The 19,086-nt window shown below is 36.6% G+C and overlaps 1 protein-coding gene across 1 annotated transcript in view; it reads right to left on the bottom strand.

Annotated features, from left to right (window-relative positions):
- Positions 1–295: 295 nt before the first annotated feature.
- The window catches only part of GAD1 (glutamate decarboxylase 1), a gene marked incomplete at both ends in the record, with an annotated part of 29,546 nt that continues 10,755 nt past the window's right edge, over positions 296–19,086 (bottom strand). The window contains 12 exons of the mRNA XM_084265027.1: positions 296–469; positions 2,070–2,159; positions 2,842–2,949; positions 5,020–5,169; positions 6,678–6,756; positions 10,171–10,235; positions 10,402–10,518; positions 11,513–11,567; positions 11,772–11,851; positions 11,954–12,069; positions 13,842–13,954; positions 18,450–18,540. Coding sequence (XP_084121153.1) covers positions 296–469; positions 2,070–2,159; positions 2,842–2,949; positions 5,020–5,169; positions 6,678–6,756; positions 10,171–10,235; positions 10,402–10,518; positions 11,513–11,567; positions 11,772–11,851; positions 11,954–12,069; positions 13,842–13,954; positions 18,450–18,540 — 1,238 coding nt within the window. The remainder of the gene's footprint in view (positions 470–2,069; positions 2,160–2,841; positions 2,950–5,019; positions 5,170–6,677; positions 6,757–10,170; positions 10,236–10,401; positions 10,519–11,512; positions 11,568–11,771; positions 11,852–11,953; positions 12,070–13,841; positions 13,955–18,449; positions 18,541–19,086) is intronic.

The following is a 19,086-nucleotide window of genomic DNA, read 5'->3' as shown; positions in this document are numbered from 1 at the left end:
ACTTTGCAGAGTTCTTAATTTGCTATTTTAGTACTTATTAATTTCCTGCTGACTACAATAAACAAGACCAATGTAAGAGTCAATAGTACTTCAACTTCAAGATAATACATTTTCCCTCAGTAATATGATCTACCAATACATATGTGTTTCAGTAGCCTACAGTTGTTTTGTTTAAGGATGTCTTAGGAGATTGGAAACTACAGAAAGAGCATTTCCTTAAAACATGTTCTGCAGAACTGGAAGTTCCAGTGCTGGAAAACAGTGAATTAGAGAAATTAATAACTCAACCACTGTACTACAGCTCCTGCCCCAATCTCTCTATTTCCTCAATGAGGAAATCAATGTCAGACTTAGTTGCTGCTGGGTTTGAGATGACCATTCGGAAGAAGTTGACTTTGTCGCCCTGAGGCTGATATCCAACCATGGTTGTACCTGACTCCATCATCAATGCCTTGATTTTCGGTGCCACCTTTATAATTAAAAAAAAAGAAAAAAAGACAAGAAATTTTAAAAAATTCTTTATTTGCATGTCACATTTCTTAATTAAAAAAAAAAAAGTCAGATGAGAAAGGCACTGGTTTTCATTAAAAGATCTGTAACAGAAAAGAACTGAGAAACTAAACATGTAGGATTGGATATTTAAAGGAAAATTGCCAACAATAATATACATTTTTTAATTAATAGATTAATAGCACCCTAGAGTATTCACTATGTAATAATTTTATATATTAAATATACAAGTCTTTTCTTTGTGCTGAGGATTCAGCCCATATCCATGTTTTGAGGGTAACAGATGTTTTCTGTGAGCATATTATATAGTCTTAAAGTCATTTGCAGGGGACGGGGACAGGACAGTGGATGTGGATTGGGGGACAGATAACCAACATAGATGGAAGTTTTTCAACAAGATATATGCCATAAAGAAGATTTTGCATTAGTATGAGCCATGGAAACCTTCCAGTAGTTTTGCAATACTGTGCAATACTGTACATTTACTGCACTCCTGCCTCTTCACTTTAATTTACAAAGAATAATGTTCTGACAGTCTTAATATTTGGTATTCACTGAGTCCAGTTTTTCTATTCAGACCGTCATTCTTCTGCTCTTCTTTCTGCCAGTCAAGGTCAGATGCCCGGCTCTTTTAGTGTTTTTGTAGGATGCTTTATAATGCTTGATTTAAGAGGGTCAACTCAAACATTTCACCCTTGTTACCAGTCTTATCTATCTTCCTCATTTCTCTCCTTTTTGGCAATTTCTTTATCTAACATGTCACTAGGTTCACCCATGAATTTTTCTGTCTGTTCTCTTTCCCCAGTGTGACAGACAAAAAATCCTCTACAAAACCTCCCAAGTTTGCCCATTCTTCTCCCTTCCCAAACATAAAAAAAAATTAATTTAATTTTGTCAACTATAAAATCATTCTTTTGTCTCCTAATATATTTATTCCATTTCTGTCTGTCTCAAATGCTACTAAAATTTAATGGTTTTGACTTCCCTCAAGTCCTAAGTGACCCGATACTTTTCCTGGTGGTACTTCTACAATGCCTTCACTTCTCTCTATCATTTCTTCAACTGAATTTATCCTGATGTCCTCCACAGGGTCCTCATTTTCACTGAAATGAATTAATACATGACTAGTTAAACACATTTAAAATCAAAATAAAGACCTGAGAAGAACTTCAAGCTTTCCATGTCCTTTACCTGTCCTAGTGTTTTCAAATAATTATCTTTCCATTTCTCTTGCTGATGTGCTATCCTATTCAAACAGGACTAGTTGCTATCCAAACTAGCTATTTTTAAAGAATTATAACCTTTGGGGAATCACAGAAGTGATAAAAAACAAAGAATAACTAAGTTTTGTGTCTGGTTCTATAGAGGAAATGTAATTTCAGCCTCAGTCATTTCATCTCATAAAGGTGAACAAACATCAAGATCGTAACAAGTGATCAAGATCCGACATCCCAGAATTTGGAACATGTCTCAGCACACAGATATATTACTTTTACTAAACAGAATACTTTGAGTTGAAAGAGTAGACTATATTTTCACATTTAACAAAGCCCACATACCCTGTGTAACTTCTCTCTTTTCTCATCACAGTCTGGCATGCCCCTGAGACTTGGCGGAATATACCAAAAACATACGTTTGTGTGCTCTGGCTGCAAAAGAACCAAACATGGACATCAAGAAACAAGATAATACTCATCAATTACACACTAAAGGCTAGTCAGTTATTTTAGCATAGACATAGAAGACAAAACATAGTATTAAAATTGCTGGTTCTACATGTTGAAACAAAATAAAGGGTGCTACTAGCACTACTGGTTGCACCTGCTGTCTTAGCTTCCCTACACGTTGTCCCATTTACAATGTTTTAGGGTGCTAATGAAGTTCACATGCTTTTCCCCTTCATGCAGTTTTGTGAGGATCTGTTTTCAGGGCAACACAATTTTCCTTTTCTTGGTAAACGGAAAGACAAATTAAATTTGTTTTTCTGTCAACCAGGAACTTATTCAGTGGCACAGCAAAAACAGCAGGTTCTAAGTTATGTTTGTTACAATGTGGAATTTCAGCATGAGCAGATCATATATGAAGGTAGTCTTCATGCCCAGACTGAGAAGTCCTCTGCAGAAGAGAATGAGAGGAGATGAATCTGCCATTTGTGGTATGAAACCATGTGCATTTGGAAAAAAACCCTACCAAGATGCCAACAGTCGTGCAGTTCTTTGGAAAATAAAAGCAGTTTTGCATAACTGTCTTGAAGAACTGTGAGAAGTATGAAGCCTGTTTTCAAAATTCAGATTTGGCCCCTACACACAGGTTAAATGGAAGAAAACTTACCTCCCCTTCAAAAACCATTTCAAAATCTTCTCTGTTTTTTATTTTAGTGTAGAGATATTCTGCCAGCTCCAGGCATTTGTTGATCTGATTTTCAAATCCTACTGTACCCTGGTTTAGAAAGGAAGCAAGTATCAATTATGGCCATATTTCCTCCTCCAGTGCAATAATTGTTTCAGAAAGGCTTCACTCTTAAATGTTTTCAGTCAGAAAAACTGTAAGTTAAAAATAAAGCTAATCAACATTACAAAAGTGGCTAAATGCAGCACAACTGTGATCACTATTTGGTTTTGGTCTTATTTTAAGAGAATTTAAAGTGACAATAACAAGGGCTTTTGTCATTTTCAACAGATTAATTTTCACTCTCTTCCCTCCCCCCACTTCAAAGAATATTATGAATACTAAGTTTGAGCTTCCCAGACTCTTGATGAAAGACTAGGAACAGGGAATGCGATCTCAGTTGAAAGGGTAATAGCTTGTTAGAAATTTGCATTTTAAAAACTCATCACGAAAAAGCCTGCAACATGCTTGCTAAAAGTAATTTGTCTCCCCACCGTTCTTCTGTCATCTGATTTTTTTTTGAAAGATCATAATCCCAGAAAAAAAAAAGAGATTAATGTTAATGAATTTTTTTAAGGTGTGGAGTCTATTTAAAGTACTATGAATAAACAAGTAGGACAGACAACTACATTCATAGATTATTATATATTTTGGGTAAATCCTCTGTACTGAATAAAATGACCGAAGGTAAAGTCAGAATAATACTTCTGGGCCTAGGCTGTATATTTCTAGCATGAGGACAAGAACATGATCACTCATGGTGGCTAATGCTGAAGGAAAAATTTCCATAGCTCCTAATATTTCAGAGAACTCAGGTCCAAGATATCTGAATCTGTCTGGTAACCAAACAGAAACCAGAGTATTTTCTGGAGAAATTTAAATTCTAGACACACAGATCAATTTAGCAATTTTAATCTATATCGTCTTAAAATCACATACACAAATAACTTACTTCTCAATTTTAAATATTACCCATATCCTTTATGGTTTCTACTGTATTTTTTTTTCTTTATTGCAAAGTGTTCTCCTTCTTTAGTGAAGTCAGGTGATTATAATAGCAGAGGTACAATCAGCATGCTAATTTTAACAAAATGTATTGAGTGGTATTCAGAAAAACATTCAGTCAGTGCTTTAATGGTGTCTGCAGTCAGCACTTTGTAATTAGAACCATAAACAACACACGTCAAAGTTGCTAGTCACAGTCTGTTTCTAATGTGTCATACACAGTTTCACATTACTGGATTACAGTACCAAAATTATTTATTTTGGAGGAAGACCTGTGTCTGAACTGAAATGTACTTAGCCTTCCAATCAAACCTATGCTGATTACTGAAGTACGTAATTTGTGTTGAAATGTTGTGTTCCCTTTTCTGAAGTACTTATTAAAATAAACAATGATAATTCTACAATCTGTTTAAAAGTTACTGCATATCTAAAGTTCTGTTGCTTTCTTCCCTCAGTCTTCAATATGGAGGAAATCTACGTGAAAATTCCTTTTGCCATCACAGGTTATTTACTATTGCTGTCTAATTCTTACCCAAACTGAAAACTGGTTTATGATTGTACATTTTGCCATTACATTTAATCTTGGTTTTACAAAAAAAGATTAGACAGTGGACAGGTTACCCAACTGAATTCCCATTTTGTCAGCAGAAGAGCAAGAATAGTAATGACCGCAGAAAAGAAATAAAAGTTAAATGTGTCTTCTTGACTACATGGATCCTCATCTTGTAAACACATAAGCCTATATGTAAACTCATGCTTACATTCAGCCATCCAAGCACACCACAATCCTACCAGAGAATCAGCTGTTAAATCATCAGTTGGGCAAAGCCTCTTAAGAAAAAGGCTTTGTTTTCAAAGTTGCTCATAAAATCTATGCATCGATGATGCTCAAAGGACCCTTGTAAGTTATCAAGTCTACTCTGCTACTACTGTAAGTAATCTGTTGTAAAATACAAGTGTACACATATGTACAAATACAAGTGTCAGAATCACAACACAAGGCCATGTTGGTGTCCTGCCCTCATTGGTTTTACTGCTGAACTCACCTAGCATTACATGAGACATAAATTAAATAAACACGTTCCAGATATGTTGAGTGGAACTTTTATTATTTACCTTTGCCTTCCACATCAACCAGAATTTGAAGATGTCCACATGTCGACCACACTGTATTGCCTTATCTCCAGTGTCATAGGATACATCATACTGTTTGTCTTGCTGGAAGAGATAGCCTGCACACATTTGATTGCAGCCTTGAAGTATACCCTGTAATGAAAAACATAGATTTATATGGCATATATCCATATGAAACTATATGCATAAAAATGCTTTTTCAAATACATACAGAAGGCTTGTTCCCTAACGAGCCGATGCTTTGTAAACCTGAGCCACAAAAATAATTTCATAATCTAAGGTGGTTCTCTTAGAAGTCCCTGAGTGGTCATGTGGATTTATACACCCACACCTGAAAAAAGCATTCTCACATCAGTTCTTGATACTAACTTTGTCCACTTCACAATGTTCTTAATTCTTAATTTTTGTATGTGTTAAACGACATACTAGAAATAAAGCTGTGGTCTCAGTGCAGCTGATAGCTACAGAATTTAAAAAGAAAAGTTGTTGAAGGCTTCATCCTTATATATTTTCCAGCTTTTCCACACTCAACAATAGTGATAAATATATTTACAAATAATCTAAACTAGACATTTTGCTTACAAATGAATATGGTCCACAGATCAACAGAAACCTACAGATTATTGGTAAATATCTCTGAGGGAAACACAGGAAGTAAATTCCTGTATGTTACACAGAAATCTTATCCATGTGACATTTCTAAGGTGGTTTGCATCTCCTGTAGAGTTTATTAATGGTTCTTTGAAGAAGCTCAAAGACACTGGCATATCTGATAAATACAAAAACACCTGTCAAAGTTCTCATATAGAAAATAAAAAATGTTGCCAAAATCCTGCAATAGTTTGCCTGACAAACATGCATACCACTAAATAATGGCTAGTGCTTTCCTCCAAAAGATGCCAATGTGTTTTATAAAAGAAATAAATGCTGCAGTTTTTAGTTTAGGAACAGGTAATCTGAAAGAGCAATGGCAGACCTAGGACTGGAACCCACAACTCCTACATCCATTTATGCACAAGGATCACTTCAACTAACCTCTTCTAGTAGCAATTGACTGCCAGAAATTAGTAGGCAATATAATTACTCCTATTACACTGATGACAAGACTTTATTTTTTAAAATGTATAAGGAAAATACATACTATTTAAAATAATTAGAACACTGGTCTTCCTTTTATTGGTGACGAAGAAGCTAGAAGAAAGCCCTAAAATACATATGAAGTCATGATAAAAGCAGCAAGATTTCTTTTTAACAGAATTGAGAAACTTTTAAACTGCTGTGCAAGGAAGAAAAGTTCATTTTTATTTAAGCAGTTTAAACTGTGGCCAACTGCTAAGTCCAAGTGTGTATGTTCAGTATATCATAGAAACAAGAAGGCAGATGTTCAGATGAAATATATTAGCATGGCTCTAGCATGCAAACATTCAGCAGCTAAAGATCTGATCCATATTGTCTACAGCTTTATAAATGACAACCACAAGATAAAACAACTTCCTAAACACAATGTAAATCCATACAATTATTCCTTCCAAAAGTTCTGAAATTAAATGGACTTTGTACTACCCTCTTAAAAAGTAGGGTTTGGTATTTAATTATATACATATATTTTTAACTGCTTAATTACTAAAGATAAGGCAGACCTTCTCCCGGACAAGAATGGCAGAACACTGTAACAACACTCCCATCATCTTGTGTGGATTCCAAGTCACTGAGTTGGCTCTGCAAAAAAATTACACATTCAGATAGATCTCAAAACCAGAAACGTAACCTGAAGCAATGACCTTTGTTTTCTGCTTCCAGCTGGAAATGTATGGAGTTTTGACCATGATGGTTTCACTATGGAGATTACTACTGTCTCAAGTGTCTTCTTCCCCAGCTATATTGTCCAGGAAAGGAATTTTTCATGTGTTAACACTGCAATGTCAGACTTATGTTTATATTATTGCTAATACTGACTAATTGGTGTCAGACTATGCTGATGAGTTGATGCAGTAACTTCATCCCCTGGAGTCACTGCATCTAGAAATAGCACTAATAAAATTTGTTCTTTACTGAGCAGCTGCTGAGAAAGTAGAAAGCAAAGGAAAAGACATTTTACATGCTTGTCTGCTTTTCCAGTTAGAGCCACAAGAGGCCTTTTCTGTACTAGCTTGTCAAGCCTATGGACCGTTACAGAGCAATAAAACTTAACATCACAACATTCTGTATGTAAAGCTTAAAACTTTTTATGTGTAAGTACAGGTGGATACACAAGATCACCTCATTTACTAGTCAAACAGATGAGATATTCTGCATTTTTAACATACTATCCTAGACAGTTTGATAATATTAAAATAAATATGCCAACATTGCACATCCATTGACCTCTTCACCCTAAGTAGTTAATTATCAAACATCCCCTTGATTCACTCTGTGTTCCAGAGAAAGAAAGTGTATATGTCACAGACTATGCATATATTCTTACACTGTGGTTGAAGGAAAACTCAAAGATATTTCTTCCTCTTCCCTGTCCTCAGGCAACACAGACACAACCACAATTCCTCTGTTTTCAGCAATACAATGACTTCCTCACCCCAGTCTGAGGACCACAAATTCCATACAAATTTCAGATACAATTCCAACCTCAGTCTACACAAGGTTAGGCTGTAGCCTTCCTTGGCCAAAAGAACCGTGCAGCTGGTGCTGTACCAGGGGAGCTCAGCATCCCTGCAAAAAACTCCTGCTTAGACACTGCAAACCAGCAGTTATATAGCTTGGACTTAGGAGGCGATTTTCTGTTAAAAACCCTTCACTAGTAGTTCAGGTGGAGTAGTCAAGCAACAGGAATTTATGTAACAGCTCGTTTCCTTTATAGCACTATAGTTTTCAGTTTAGCACATTTACTTAACTTTCAGGGTTCAAAGACAGTTTCAAGCCATTTTTGCAAAGAAGATTTGATTTTAACATGAAGATGTTGCTCTCTACCCTGCTCAGTCAGCCAGCTGGAGGCTATCCTACCAGAGGTAGTGGCAGCCAGCCAGTCCTTAAGCACCCAAATTTGGCCTGAGTGTTCACAAGGGCTCCCAGCTGGGGCTGTGACAGGCAATTACACAGTACATGTGGGTACTGTCCATCTTTGAAGATACATACAGCTAACTAGAAAAGAAATAATACCATGCTTTGTGGCCTGCTACTTTCTATACCCACTTAAGATTACAGTCTTAATTAGCACCTCTGGGTTGACCTAAGGTCAAAGGAGGTGTGCCAAACTACTGTGACCAAACCTGTGTCATCTACAGAGGTAATTTTATGACACTGACCTCATACTAGACGCGTTGCCATAACAGAAATGACTTGGAAAACGGATCGGGTAGAGGTTGATATGATTCTGCTACTGGTTTTCCTACCAGTCCTTCTATACATTACTCTTTATCCTACACTTGTTCTTCCCTTATATGAGCTGCCCACCGCTAGGAAAGTTTGTTTTCCCTAAAGAAGGGGGAAACTGTTGGTCACTGTTCTCATTTTACAACTTTACAGAGTGACCACTTTCAGTATGGTTGAGTCAAGGAAGCCGTTTGGTGCTCATTTCAGAGTACATGGATATAGCTTTCTTTTCTTTTTCACAGTGAGGGTGACAGAGCACTGAAATAGGCTACCCAGGGAGGTGGTGGAGTCTCCATCTCTGGAGATATTCAAGACCCCTCTGGATGCCTGTCTGTGCAATATGAGCTAGGGAGCTGCTTTGGCAGGGGGGGTGGACCCGATGATCTCTCAAGGTCCCTTCCACCTCCTATGATTCTATGATAGCTTGTTTCAGATCTCATTTTCTCCCCTGGAAGCCAGTATCTCTGGCAATAGGAAAGATCCTGAGATCCTGTGTTTCTGGATCTTGATTGTTTTCCTGATTTTTATTCAGATGAGCAGCCTTTTATGACAGCAGTTTCAGAGGAAATCTAGAGGCAAACACACCCATGGGGTTATAAACGGCCCATTCTACAGTCTCCAGCCTTGTCATCATTGTATATGGAACATCTGTGCCAAAGACTATGCACGGGACTCTTCCTGAGTCTGATTGTAAGGGCTGGGGGGTTGGTGTGGTCATGCTCTCACCCTGCTATCACTTCCAACACAAATGCTTTCCTTTTTTAAAATTTATTTGAATAAATTCTTCAATAAAGGCTGGCTTCTGTTCCCAGTGGGCATCTTGGTAACCTGGGCTATGTATTTGGAGGTATACACTCACTCTTTTTCTGCAGACTTCACTCTGGTCTCTATAAGTGTTTCCTGCTTGTTTAATATAATCCTCCCTCTCCCATCATTACAGATCCCTATAACATTAGACATGGAAAGTATCTGTGACTCTTTCTGGCCTCCTTGTAAGTTCCCTCAGTCTTCTCTCTGGCACTGTAGAACTGTACCAGCTCTGTGCTATCAGTCCTTTCCAGCCTTATAGGTATTGAAATTTGCCCCTAAAACCTGCTCCTAATTCAGTTTCTACCACATGTTCCTCCCTTTATTGTACACTTCTGTTTATGTGTTTGTATATATACATATCTAATATAAAAGTGAGCACATATATATGCTGTCTCTATATATGCTTTATTTGTATGTATATATGCTTTCATTTAGAGAACACTAATTTACAGGCAGAACACATACTCTTTATTTTCCACAAATAGCTGCAGACACCTTTCAGGAGAAAATCTCTACAAATTCCCACCATGTCATGGTTTCCCATCACCCTTATTTGTGCTCAAACACCTTCTCTTGATTCCTCATTTCTCACTGCTATTCTCAAAGCCCTACACTTCATAGTCTAGCTCTCACATTTCATTTTTTCCTTAAATCCTCCTTCACCTATTCCCAAACTTAAGATCCCCTCAAGCCTATACATAAAAGTTTTCCTTCACTTTTTGCCAAGCAATAGCCTTCTCCTGCCTTCAGATCTGCTGAAAACTTACCTTTCACTCATCACTGATCTCTTCTATAGTATTGCTTCAATCTTCCTAGTGTGGACCTGTCCTGGTTTTGTTTACTTTAATGTTTAAACTCTTTAATGTATTAAATTAATTTTTTCATGAATTTTTGAAGTGTCATGTACCTTATGAAAGTACTTTATTAACAGTATTACAAATAAACACCAAGTAGTACCTTTCTATTCCATTCAATTTATGACGATGCTTTCGGGACATTAAGAGGCCACCTCCCCAGGCAGCCTGGAAGAGACAGAAAAATAAAGAGAAGACTCTTTTTTTTTTTGGAAAATCCTAACATATTTTAATTTACTCAGGATTTAGTAATAGAAATTTTCATTCAAGACAAAACATATGTAAGCAAAAATCTTCTTTTGCCAAAATAATTGCACTTCACCTAGTTACTTACATCTACATGGAGCCAGAGGTTGTATTTTTCACATATATCTGCAATCTCTTGTATTGGATCAAAGGCTCCGTAAACTGTTGTGCCTGCAGTTGCATTTACAAAAAGAGGAATATATCCCTACAATAAAAATAAAAATATTAAATACAAAATCCAGTCTCCTTCAGGAGCCTAAAAATGTTTTTCTTCCTATGTGAAAGGTACATACAGGCAACAGTAGAAACTAACAAGTTCTATAGGTGGTAGGAACAAATTCTGGTTTTATTGTACTGTAGCTTCACAAAATTTACTTGTTAAAAGGTAAATAATATTAAGTTGTTTAATATCTTTTAGTGAGAATATTCAATGTTCTTGTAGAAGACTAGAAATAGTCAAGTTGAGACTTCTACAGCAGTATAAAAGAAAGGTCTGAAGTTGTTTCTTTAGTCATTATGTATTAACAAACAGAACAAAGCAATCAAAAATGAAAGCAATAAATGTGGAATTATCAGACCAAAGTCAGACAATTTGGAATTAGATTAAATAAATGTGAACCGCAATTTCATAGAGTGCCCAAATGGAATGGAGTTAAGAAATAAAAATCTCAAAATCTTGACTGCTGTAACTTTGGTTGTTTTATACAAAATTAATGGATTTTTCAGTGCATTGATTCAAGAAATAACAATGAATGCCTCAAAAAAAAGAAGAAAAGAAAGAACTTACTGGCTATATTTACTAACCCTGCAGCCTTGAAATCTATGGAAATTTTTAGGACTAACTGTTAACAGAATTTTTTATGGTTTTGGCTAAACTTTAAAGTTTGGATAAAAGTAGGTCAATTTTATGTTTTCATACCTTTTTCCATATATTTCCAAAAAGAAGGTTATTTTTAAAAGCCAAAAAATACAGATGCTGTACAAGACTTAAAAATACGCCATTTTTAAACAGTAAATGAAAACCTTAGCAAGATATTTAGATGATTCCCTAAAAAATACACAAATGTATAATTAAGCAGCTGAAAATATTATGACATTTATATCATAATGTTTGCTTTTTATGTTAGTCCTCGGCCTTCAAACGAAACAGTAATTTTACTAAGCCAAGCAGTTAAGCATTAATTTTTTAAAACACAAACCTTTTGTTTTGCTTCTAAAATTTTTGCCTCCAAATCAGCTGGTATTATTTTGCCTCTGTAATTATTGTAAAAACAGAAAGACAAAGAAAATTAAAGAGTGCATATGGAAATACGAGCTACAGTTGAAATAATTTAATAGGATTTTCTCAACAGGCCATTAGCGACTTGACACACTGTACTGAACCAGTCCTTAAGCACAATGCAACAAATTTAACAGATGAACACATTTAATACATCAAAACCTTAGCATTCATCCTACCTTTCATTGCATTTTATCAAAATCACATTGTCCGTTCCAAATCCAAGTGCAGCTCCAGCTTTCTTTATCGAGTAGTGACTCTGCAGCGACACGTGCACATTTAATGGAGTGGTTGTTTTAACAATGAAACCTCTCCACAACATACATCAATAAATTAAGAATTAGCAGCATATTAAGCTCACATGTTCCGAGGTAAAGAGAACCAGCTTAGGGACTGCAGCCATGCCTTTGGTTTTGACTTCAGGGAAATACTTGTAGCGTGCGGCCATTATGCTGTACATGTTGGAGATAGCTCCTCCTGTGAATGAATAAAGTAGTGATAATGAGAAAAAACGCCTATTAGACCAAGCACATGCAAGTCTCATTTGCATTATGCAGTGAAAGTGGCAGTGAACTATGAAAAAAATAAATCTCTGAAATGCACAATCATCTGTCTAAATAGCATAGGGACAGACCCTCTAGAAAGTCATACTGATACTTAGAATGTCCTATACGTCATCTCTTTCAATTAGCTAAAATTTTGTAACAAAAACAAAAGTTCAGCTTTCTTTGAGCTGCTTTTCATAGAATCATAGAATGTTCTGGTTTGGAAGGAGCCCCACGGATCATAGAGCTCCAACCCCCTGCCACAGGCAGGGCCACCAACCTCCAGGCCTGGATCTAGACAAGGTTGCCCAGGGCCCCATCCAACCTGGCCTTGAAAGCCTCCAGGGACGGGGCATCCACCACCTCTCTGGGCAGCCTGTTCCAGCAACTCAACACTCTCTCTGTTAAAAACTTCCCCCTAATATGTAACCTAAACCTTCCCTCATTTAGCTTTAGTCCATTCCCCCTTGTCTTGACATTGTCTACCCTTTTAAAAAGTTGATTCCCCTCCTGTTTTTATGCTCCCTTCAGGTACAGAAAGGCTGCAATGAGGTCTTCCCACAGCCTTCTCGTCTCTAGGCTGAACAAGCCCATGCTTTTGCATGACAAGTTCTTGTTAAGAAGAAAACCAGGAACTTATCAAATTGTCTGAGACTGAAAAAATGTTGCATACCACATGGATTTATGCCATCTCATTGTAGGTATAAGAAAATGCCTAAAAGGTAGACTTCTACAGCTGAGTTAGTTATTCTAAGCTTCCTTCTAGTCAGTTAAGGGAAAGAGGCACTTTGTAGGCTATGATTCAGCTAATCTATTTTGACACTTAAGTTTTGAAGAATGTGAATTGAAGAGAAGCACATATTTCTCTTGGTTTACTGCTAAATAAAGAGCCCAAGACAGTTAGGTCAGTTCTATGATGCGGACCTCATGATTTAGTAATTTGAATCTCATCCATAAAGTCTACGGTAACTCATTCTTCTAATATTTCTTCATCAACAAGAACACTACAATCAATCTGTATTTTTCTACTGCACTTTAGGCAGCCTATTCCAAAAGAAGGTGGAATTGTCCTTCATGCTCCAAAGCAGGATAGCATTCCCTCCATCCCAGACATAGAAATCTGGAGTTCTGATGGAGACCTATGCTGTCCCCACCTAGGTCCAGGACTTCCTCATGGTTTACCAGATTTTCATGGCTACTCCTTCCTGCCTTTATGTCACCTTAATTGGCAATGCTTTGCCTTGGTCTTCAGAATCATACTTGTGAATCAAGTCAGATTATACCCCAGACAGTATGTCCCAGAACGTGACAGGCAGTCATAGCCTTCTCCTGACTGCAAGCCCAAATCCTAACTGACCATCACAGAGATCAGAACTTGATTCTCTAAAAGTAACGGTCAGCAGGAGTTGCAGTTGCACAGCACCTCCAGAAATGAAGGACAAAAAAGCCTGCCTAACTATGCATGAGAGATCACAGTCAAGTTTAAAACATTGCCCAGCCACAATACATAGCTCTATTCAAAGATTTTCAAACTTTTTTGTGGGATGCTTAAACAAAGTATGTCCTTCAGGTGGGAAACTCCTACTTCAAAATATTGATGCATTGGTTTGTGTTGCAGATGCTGGGGGCATTCATACACAACATAGGTTTATTTTAACTTTTAAAGTTTTAGTCAAACCACCAAAATAGAGAAGAAAAACTCACCAGGTGAGAATATTCCATCACCATCTTTATTTGACCATCCAATAATCTCTCTCATCTTCCGAAGCGTTATTTGTTCCATGAGGACAAAAACAGGGGCAATTTCATAGGTAAACCTGCATGGATAAAGCAAACAAAATCAAACAAGATCAAATACAGATTCTAAAAACACGTAATAAATTCCCAGTCTGTGATTCCTTGTGAAAGTGTTTAAGGTTCCTAGTTCTCCTATAAATCAAAGTTGTAATATTGCAACCTTTACCCAAGCAAAAACCCTCAGGAAGACAATACTGGAAATATCGGTCAATAAAAACTGGAGTATTAGCAGTTTCACAACTTTCTGTGCAACTAACATAAGACCTGATGCTCACCATCATCGCACCAATGACTGCTGTACTGTCAAACATTTGTTTCCCAAAGTGCCAATTTCACACTTGTGGAATAACATATTGCCAAATCCTTATGAAAACAGTGAACTTCACTGAGCTAAACACAACCATAATTAGAAATATTGAGCCAGGGCTTCAAAGTCTAAATACAATTAATTATGTGGATTTATTTTGTTGATGATCTCCAAGGACAACTTATTTCTACAATACCATGTGATCAATAACTGTCAAGAGTAATTATAAATGATGATTTTCTAATTACCAATTACAGAAAACAAGTCAGCAGTCAACTATTGTATCCACTTAATGAGGGCAAAAAACATTGCATAGTCTGGTATGTCCTGATGTCACAAGCAGATACGTGGATGGAAAGTGACAGCCATACAACCATTTTTGGTGATCAAGGTGCATGGATAAATTGCTACTGCTGTAAACAAGCTCTGCTTGCTGTGTATGCCAAACAAACAAAAAAAACCCCAAAACAAAACCAAAAGGGGGGGGAAGCTGAAAAAATCTAAACCATCAACCTGTGACTTCCAAAGGCATCTATAAGAATATGACACTCTGACAGTTTGCATTCCACTTGAGTGTTTTCACCAAAATGTACATCTTGTCTCTCTAATACTAAAATGACGTTTTGAGAATGAGTACAGCAAACTTGAAGGAGATGTGGTATGAAGATGATGTGTGTCTGAAAAGCCTATCTTTTAATTAAAACATTATTTTAGTAATTTTTTTTTCTACAATCTTCATGTTTCCTTAGTCCATCTATTTTTGGAATATCCCTTTAATATTAAACAGCGTTTGTAATTTAATTGTAGCTGCTATTTTCAGAAGGAAAACCACCTGTTTATTCTGATTTTATTATCACTAAAACTGTCAGAGACAGACAGATGAACACTGATCTGAAGCTGGTGATGTCAATATTTACAGAGAAAGAAAATTAATAAACCATTTGGTGTCTCCTAACAGTGGGGATTTCTGTTTTGGTTTTATGTCAAGAATACATTCCAAGGAGGCAGAACCACTGACTGAACTCAGAAGCCTATAGGTCACTGTAGCTTAATACAAGATACATTTCAGTCTATGTGATTTTTTCCATCACTTTAGATGCATTTTAAATTTTGTCCTGAGACTTTTAGACCAATTTCTCCATACCTCCCAGAAGACTTAAAGGCTTGTACAAATATACAGAATGTAAAATTTTTTTTTTTTTTTGTATATCAATTATCAGGTGTTCACAAGGGGACTTCTGTATCTACTTAAACCCAAGTAAAATAGCATTTATTTCATTATGTAGTTATTTTCTGAGTCACCAAAGGCTGACAGAGAAAAAAGATTGCAGATTATTATAAATGATAAGGTCAAAGCAGCTATATTTGATGATGGCTATGATTTTAAAAATTATATCTTGCTTATGTTCACTTATTTGTTTTAAACTGAAATAATTTTGAACATTTCAGTTAAACACAGAAAATTGGTTCTCTACTTGGACAGTTCCTTCCAAGTCAAACAACTCCTCATAAAAAGGGCTGGATAGATTTTATTTTTTTTTTTGTAGTTACAACATTTACAGATGTTTCTATGAATGAACTAACAGCGATGAGTCTCAGCTTTTTTAAAATGAGTACGTTTTTTTGGTAGTGGCCAGCACTGGCTTAATTGTGCGCATACCTAAAGGCCTAATCATTTTACCAGACCAAATCACTCTAGCTACATGTCCTCCTGTTTGCCAGTATGTAAAAAGCATTCTGAGAATAAACATAAAGCATTTTACATCATTTTTCTACGTTACATTTTCTTAAGCATAAATTCATCATACTGAAAACACCAATACAGTTCCTTCATCTTGGCTAACAGTGGGCATACAGAGAATTTCCAGACAATACTGTTTTCTAACCTCATCTGGCTGATGCGTGATGAGCGAATGCCTTGCACTACAGATCCCTGGAGCTGGATGAATAACGGCAACTTCTGAAATTTCCACCCCGAAGGTCTTATTAGTGATTGAGCTATGAATAGCACATTGATACGTTATTTCCAAGTCAATGTGGGAAGCTTATTATCTTGAATTTAATACATTGTCTTCACAGTGACATTTAAGTAATATTCCATAATGACAATTGAAAATGTTAAGACAGTACAGGTATTTTGATTACTCAAAACTCATTTGTAAAAGAAAACACATAATTTTTAATTGTTCTCAAGTATTTTAAGTATTGTTTATAGGTGAAAATTTTTAAAAGCCAAGTGGAAAACATTCCCTGTGATAATCCAGTGTTACTGTTGGTTGTGCGTTACATGCTTGTGTAGCTGAACTAGAACACCTCCAAGGTAAAGGTCAGGACCTGCTCTTCTGCGCTGGAACACTGCTCAAAAAACCCAGAGCTCACAGAGACAACTAGGCTATTTTTAATAACCTTCTCTGTCAGTTCTTTGAATCATATTGTACAAGCATCCTGCTTTAACCTTACTTGCAATTACTGTGTTATTTGAAAGCATATCATGCTGACCTTGGTTTGCTGGAAAAGGAGAGTGGTGTATTATTTCGCATTTACTAAACCTTGTACAAGCAAATAGATACTCAATTTTCATGCTTGCAGAAGTATTTTCAAGATATGATCTTGTTTAAAGTATAGATGGATCAGAAACTAGCTGTACAGAACTAGCTATTTAATGATTTATTTTTTAAACCAAGGGCAAAAGCAACCCCATTCAAAAGAAAAAGTTACTCTTTCAGAACTGAGTGATGTTCTCAGCAAAGATGCCAATATTTTACAAGACTGTACAGAGGCGAGTTTTATTCTGTCCTATCAGATTTGTGCAATTTTACTGATTACAAAGGGATAACTAAACTAGGATAATTAAGTTAGCCAGAGGAAAAGACCAAAAGTGACACTCTTAAGTACGTTTTTGTCACAGAGGAATGGTATTTAAGCCAACTTTTCTTTTAGAAATTTTTCACTTTTTAATTGAGGTGTTAAAAAAAAAAAAAAAGGACAATTTGCAATACTTGTTTTACAATTAGAATGAATGTTTTCTTCCCAATCAGCTTTTAAATCTGAATGTCTTATACCATTTTTGAGAATCGATTGAGAAGACAATAATTACAAAGAGCAGGCTAGTTTTGGCTGGAGCACCTTTTGTATTTTTCTTTATTGCTAATGTCACAAAATGGGCACAGCTCGTAATCTACACAGAGCTACTAGTAATCAGCTATACTTAATGACCCATTTACTCATGGATAGGCCAGTGAAAATATTGTTCATTTCCTAATCTGCAGATATATTTCCTGCATTCTGCCAATTAGCAACAGGCTACGCAAACCAGAGGTAGCTTTAAACACATCCAATCCAATACAGGACTGAAACAGAAGGCAGTGTGTTATCTGCCAAGTATTTGAGCTCCCATCACATTTTTGATCATATACCAATTAACATGTAAATAAAAAACAGCTAGAAAAAGGCTTTTTGGTTTGGTGGGTTGTTCTGGTGGGGTTTTTTTCATTATTACACTCCTTATTGCAAAATTTCAACAGAATACCTTACATTTACATCTAGCTTTCATTCATTTTGCAGTCAAGAAGAGTTAAGTTCCCTTATTGAAATGGGTGTAAAAATCTTACTTTTAAAACATACTTCATTTATTTACACACAATTTTAATACCTTTTACACTAATTTCTTCATTATCAGGAAATTAATTTTCAGTGTTACATTTTAAATCATTTTGAAGACATCCAGAAACACACGAACAGGAAAAGGTGGTGCCCCAAGCCTGCTATCTCTTAAGTCAACAGGAAAAAAGACAATAAAGTTTGACTTATTTTGTATTCTAGTGTTAATACATGGATAGCTGCAGAATCACTCGGTCTAGAGACAAAACTTGGGAGAATTAAGAAATAAACCAAAACCAAACAGGAAAAGATAAATTTGTTCCAAGAGAAGAAAAATAATTTTGTGGTATATTTGAATCAGGATGTTTTACTTACCACATGCTCCAGGAGCTTTGCATTTCTATTTATCAGGAATATAAAACTGTTCATCTTTATATAACTACTTTCCCTGTCACGTTAAGAAAAATATGAGATGCTTTTATTAAAGATGCAGCAATTGGCATTTAAGGAAGAAAATTATACATGGCTACAACAATACACGTCTACTTTGGTAGACAGCAGCCCCTCTAAGCACCAGGCACAGACCCTGATGTCAAGCTACCGCTTACATGTTTGTGTTAGCAGTTGATGTCAGCCACTCCCCAGCCAAGCCAATAATGTCCAGTCCTGTGGACAGCTGATTGAAAAAGCGAGGATGACCTGGAAGGAGAATTGAGAGCAGCTTAGAAAACCTCCACCCGTATCTCTCAGGTTTCAATTTTAAACCGTCCAACTATTCTGACACAAACGATAGTTTTGCATTCATAACACACTGGCAGGGAAGTTTTCAAAGCAAGTCCTGCTTACATAGAGACCGATAAGCAACATTCTCGTTATAAACTTGAAAACCCGTTTTGGAGAGAGATTCCGGCTAGACCCATTAGCGCTTAAATTAAAAGAGAGAACTCAGAGTGCATCGAGCCTATAAAATACCCCCAGAACCTGCAAGAGACCGGCCTAACCTAGCTCCAGAGCCGAGCCCCCACCCCGCTGTGCTCTGAACTCGGGGGGAGGTACTTGGCAGTAACAACCTGCAGGTGCTGGGTTAATTTGCATTTGAATGAAGAAAGAGAAAATGGCTCATCCGCTGCTAATGAGGCCGCAGGATAAGGGGGGGGGGGGGGGGGGGGGGGGGGGGGCGTGGAGAAGGCCGTTGCTTGCTGAACTACACGGCTACGGGAGCGACGTTTCGCGGGGTCTCTTGGT

This window comes from Gallinula chloropus (assembly GCF_964237585.1).
Source record: "Gallinula chloropus genome assembly, chromosome: 5".
NCBI classification, from domain to species: domain Eukaryota; kingdom Metazoa; phylum Chordata; class Aves; order Gruiformes; family Rallidae; genus Gallinula; species Gallinula chloropus.
Note: the sequence above shows the minus strand (reverse complement) of the source record. Positions and strands in the feature narration are given on the sequence as shown.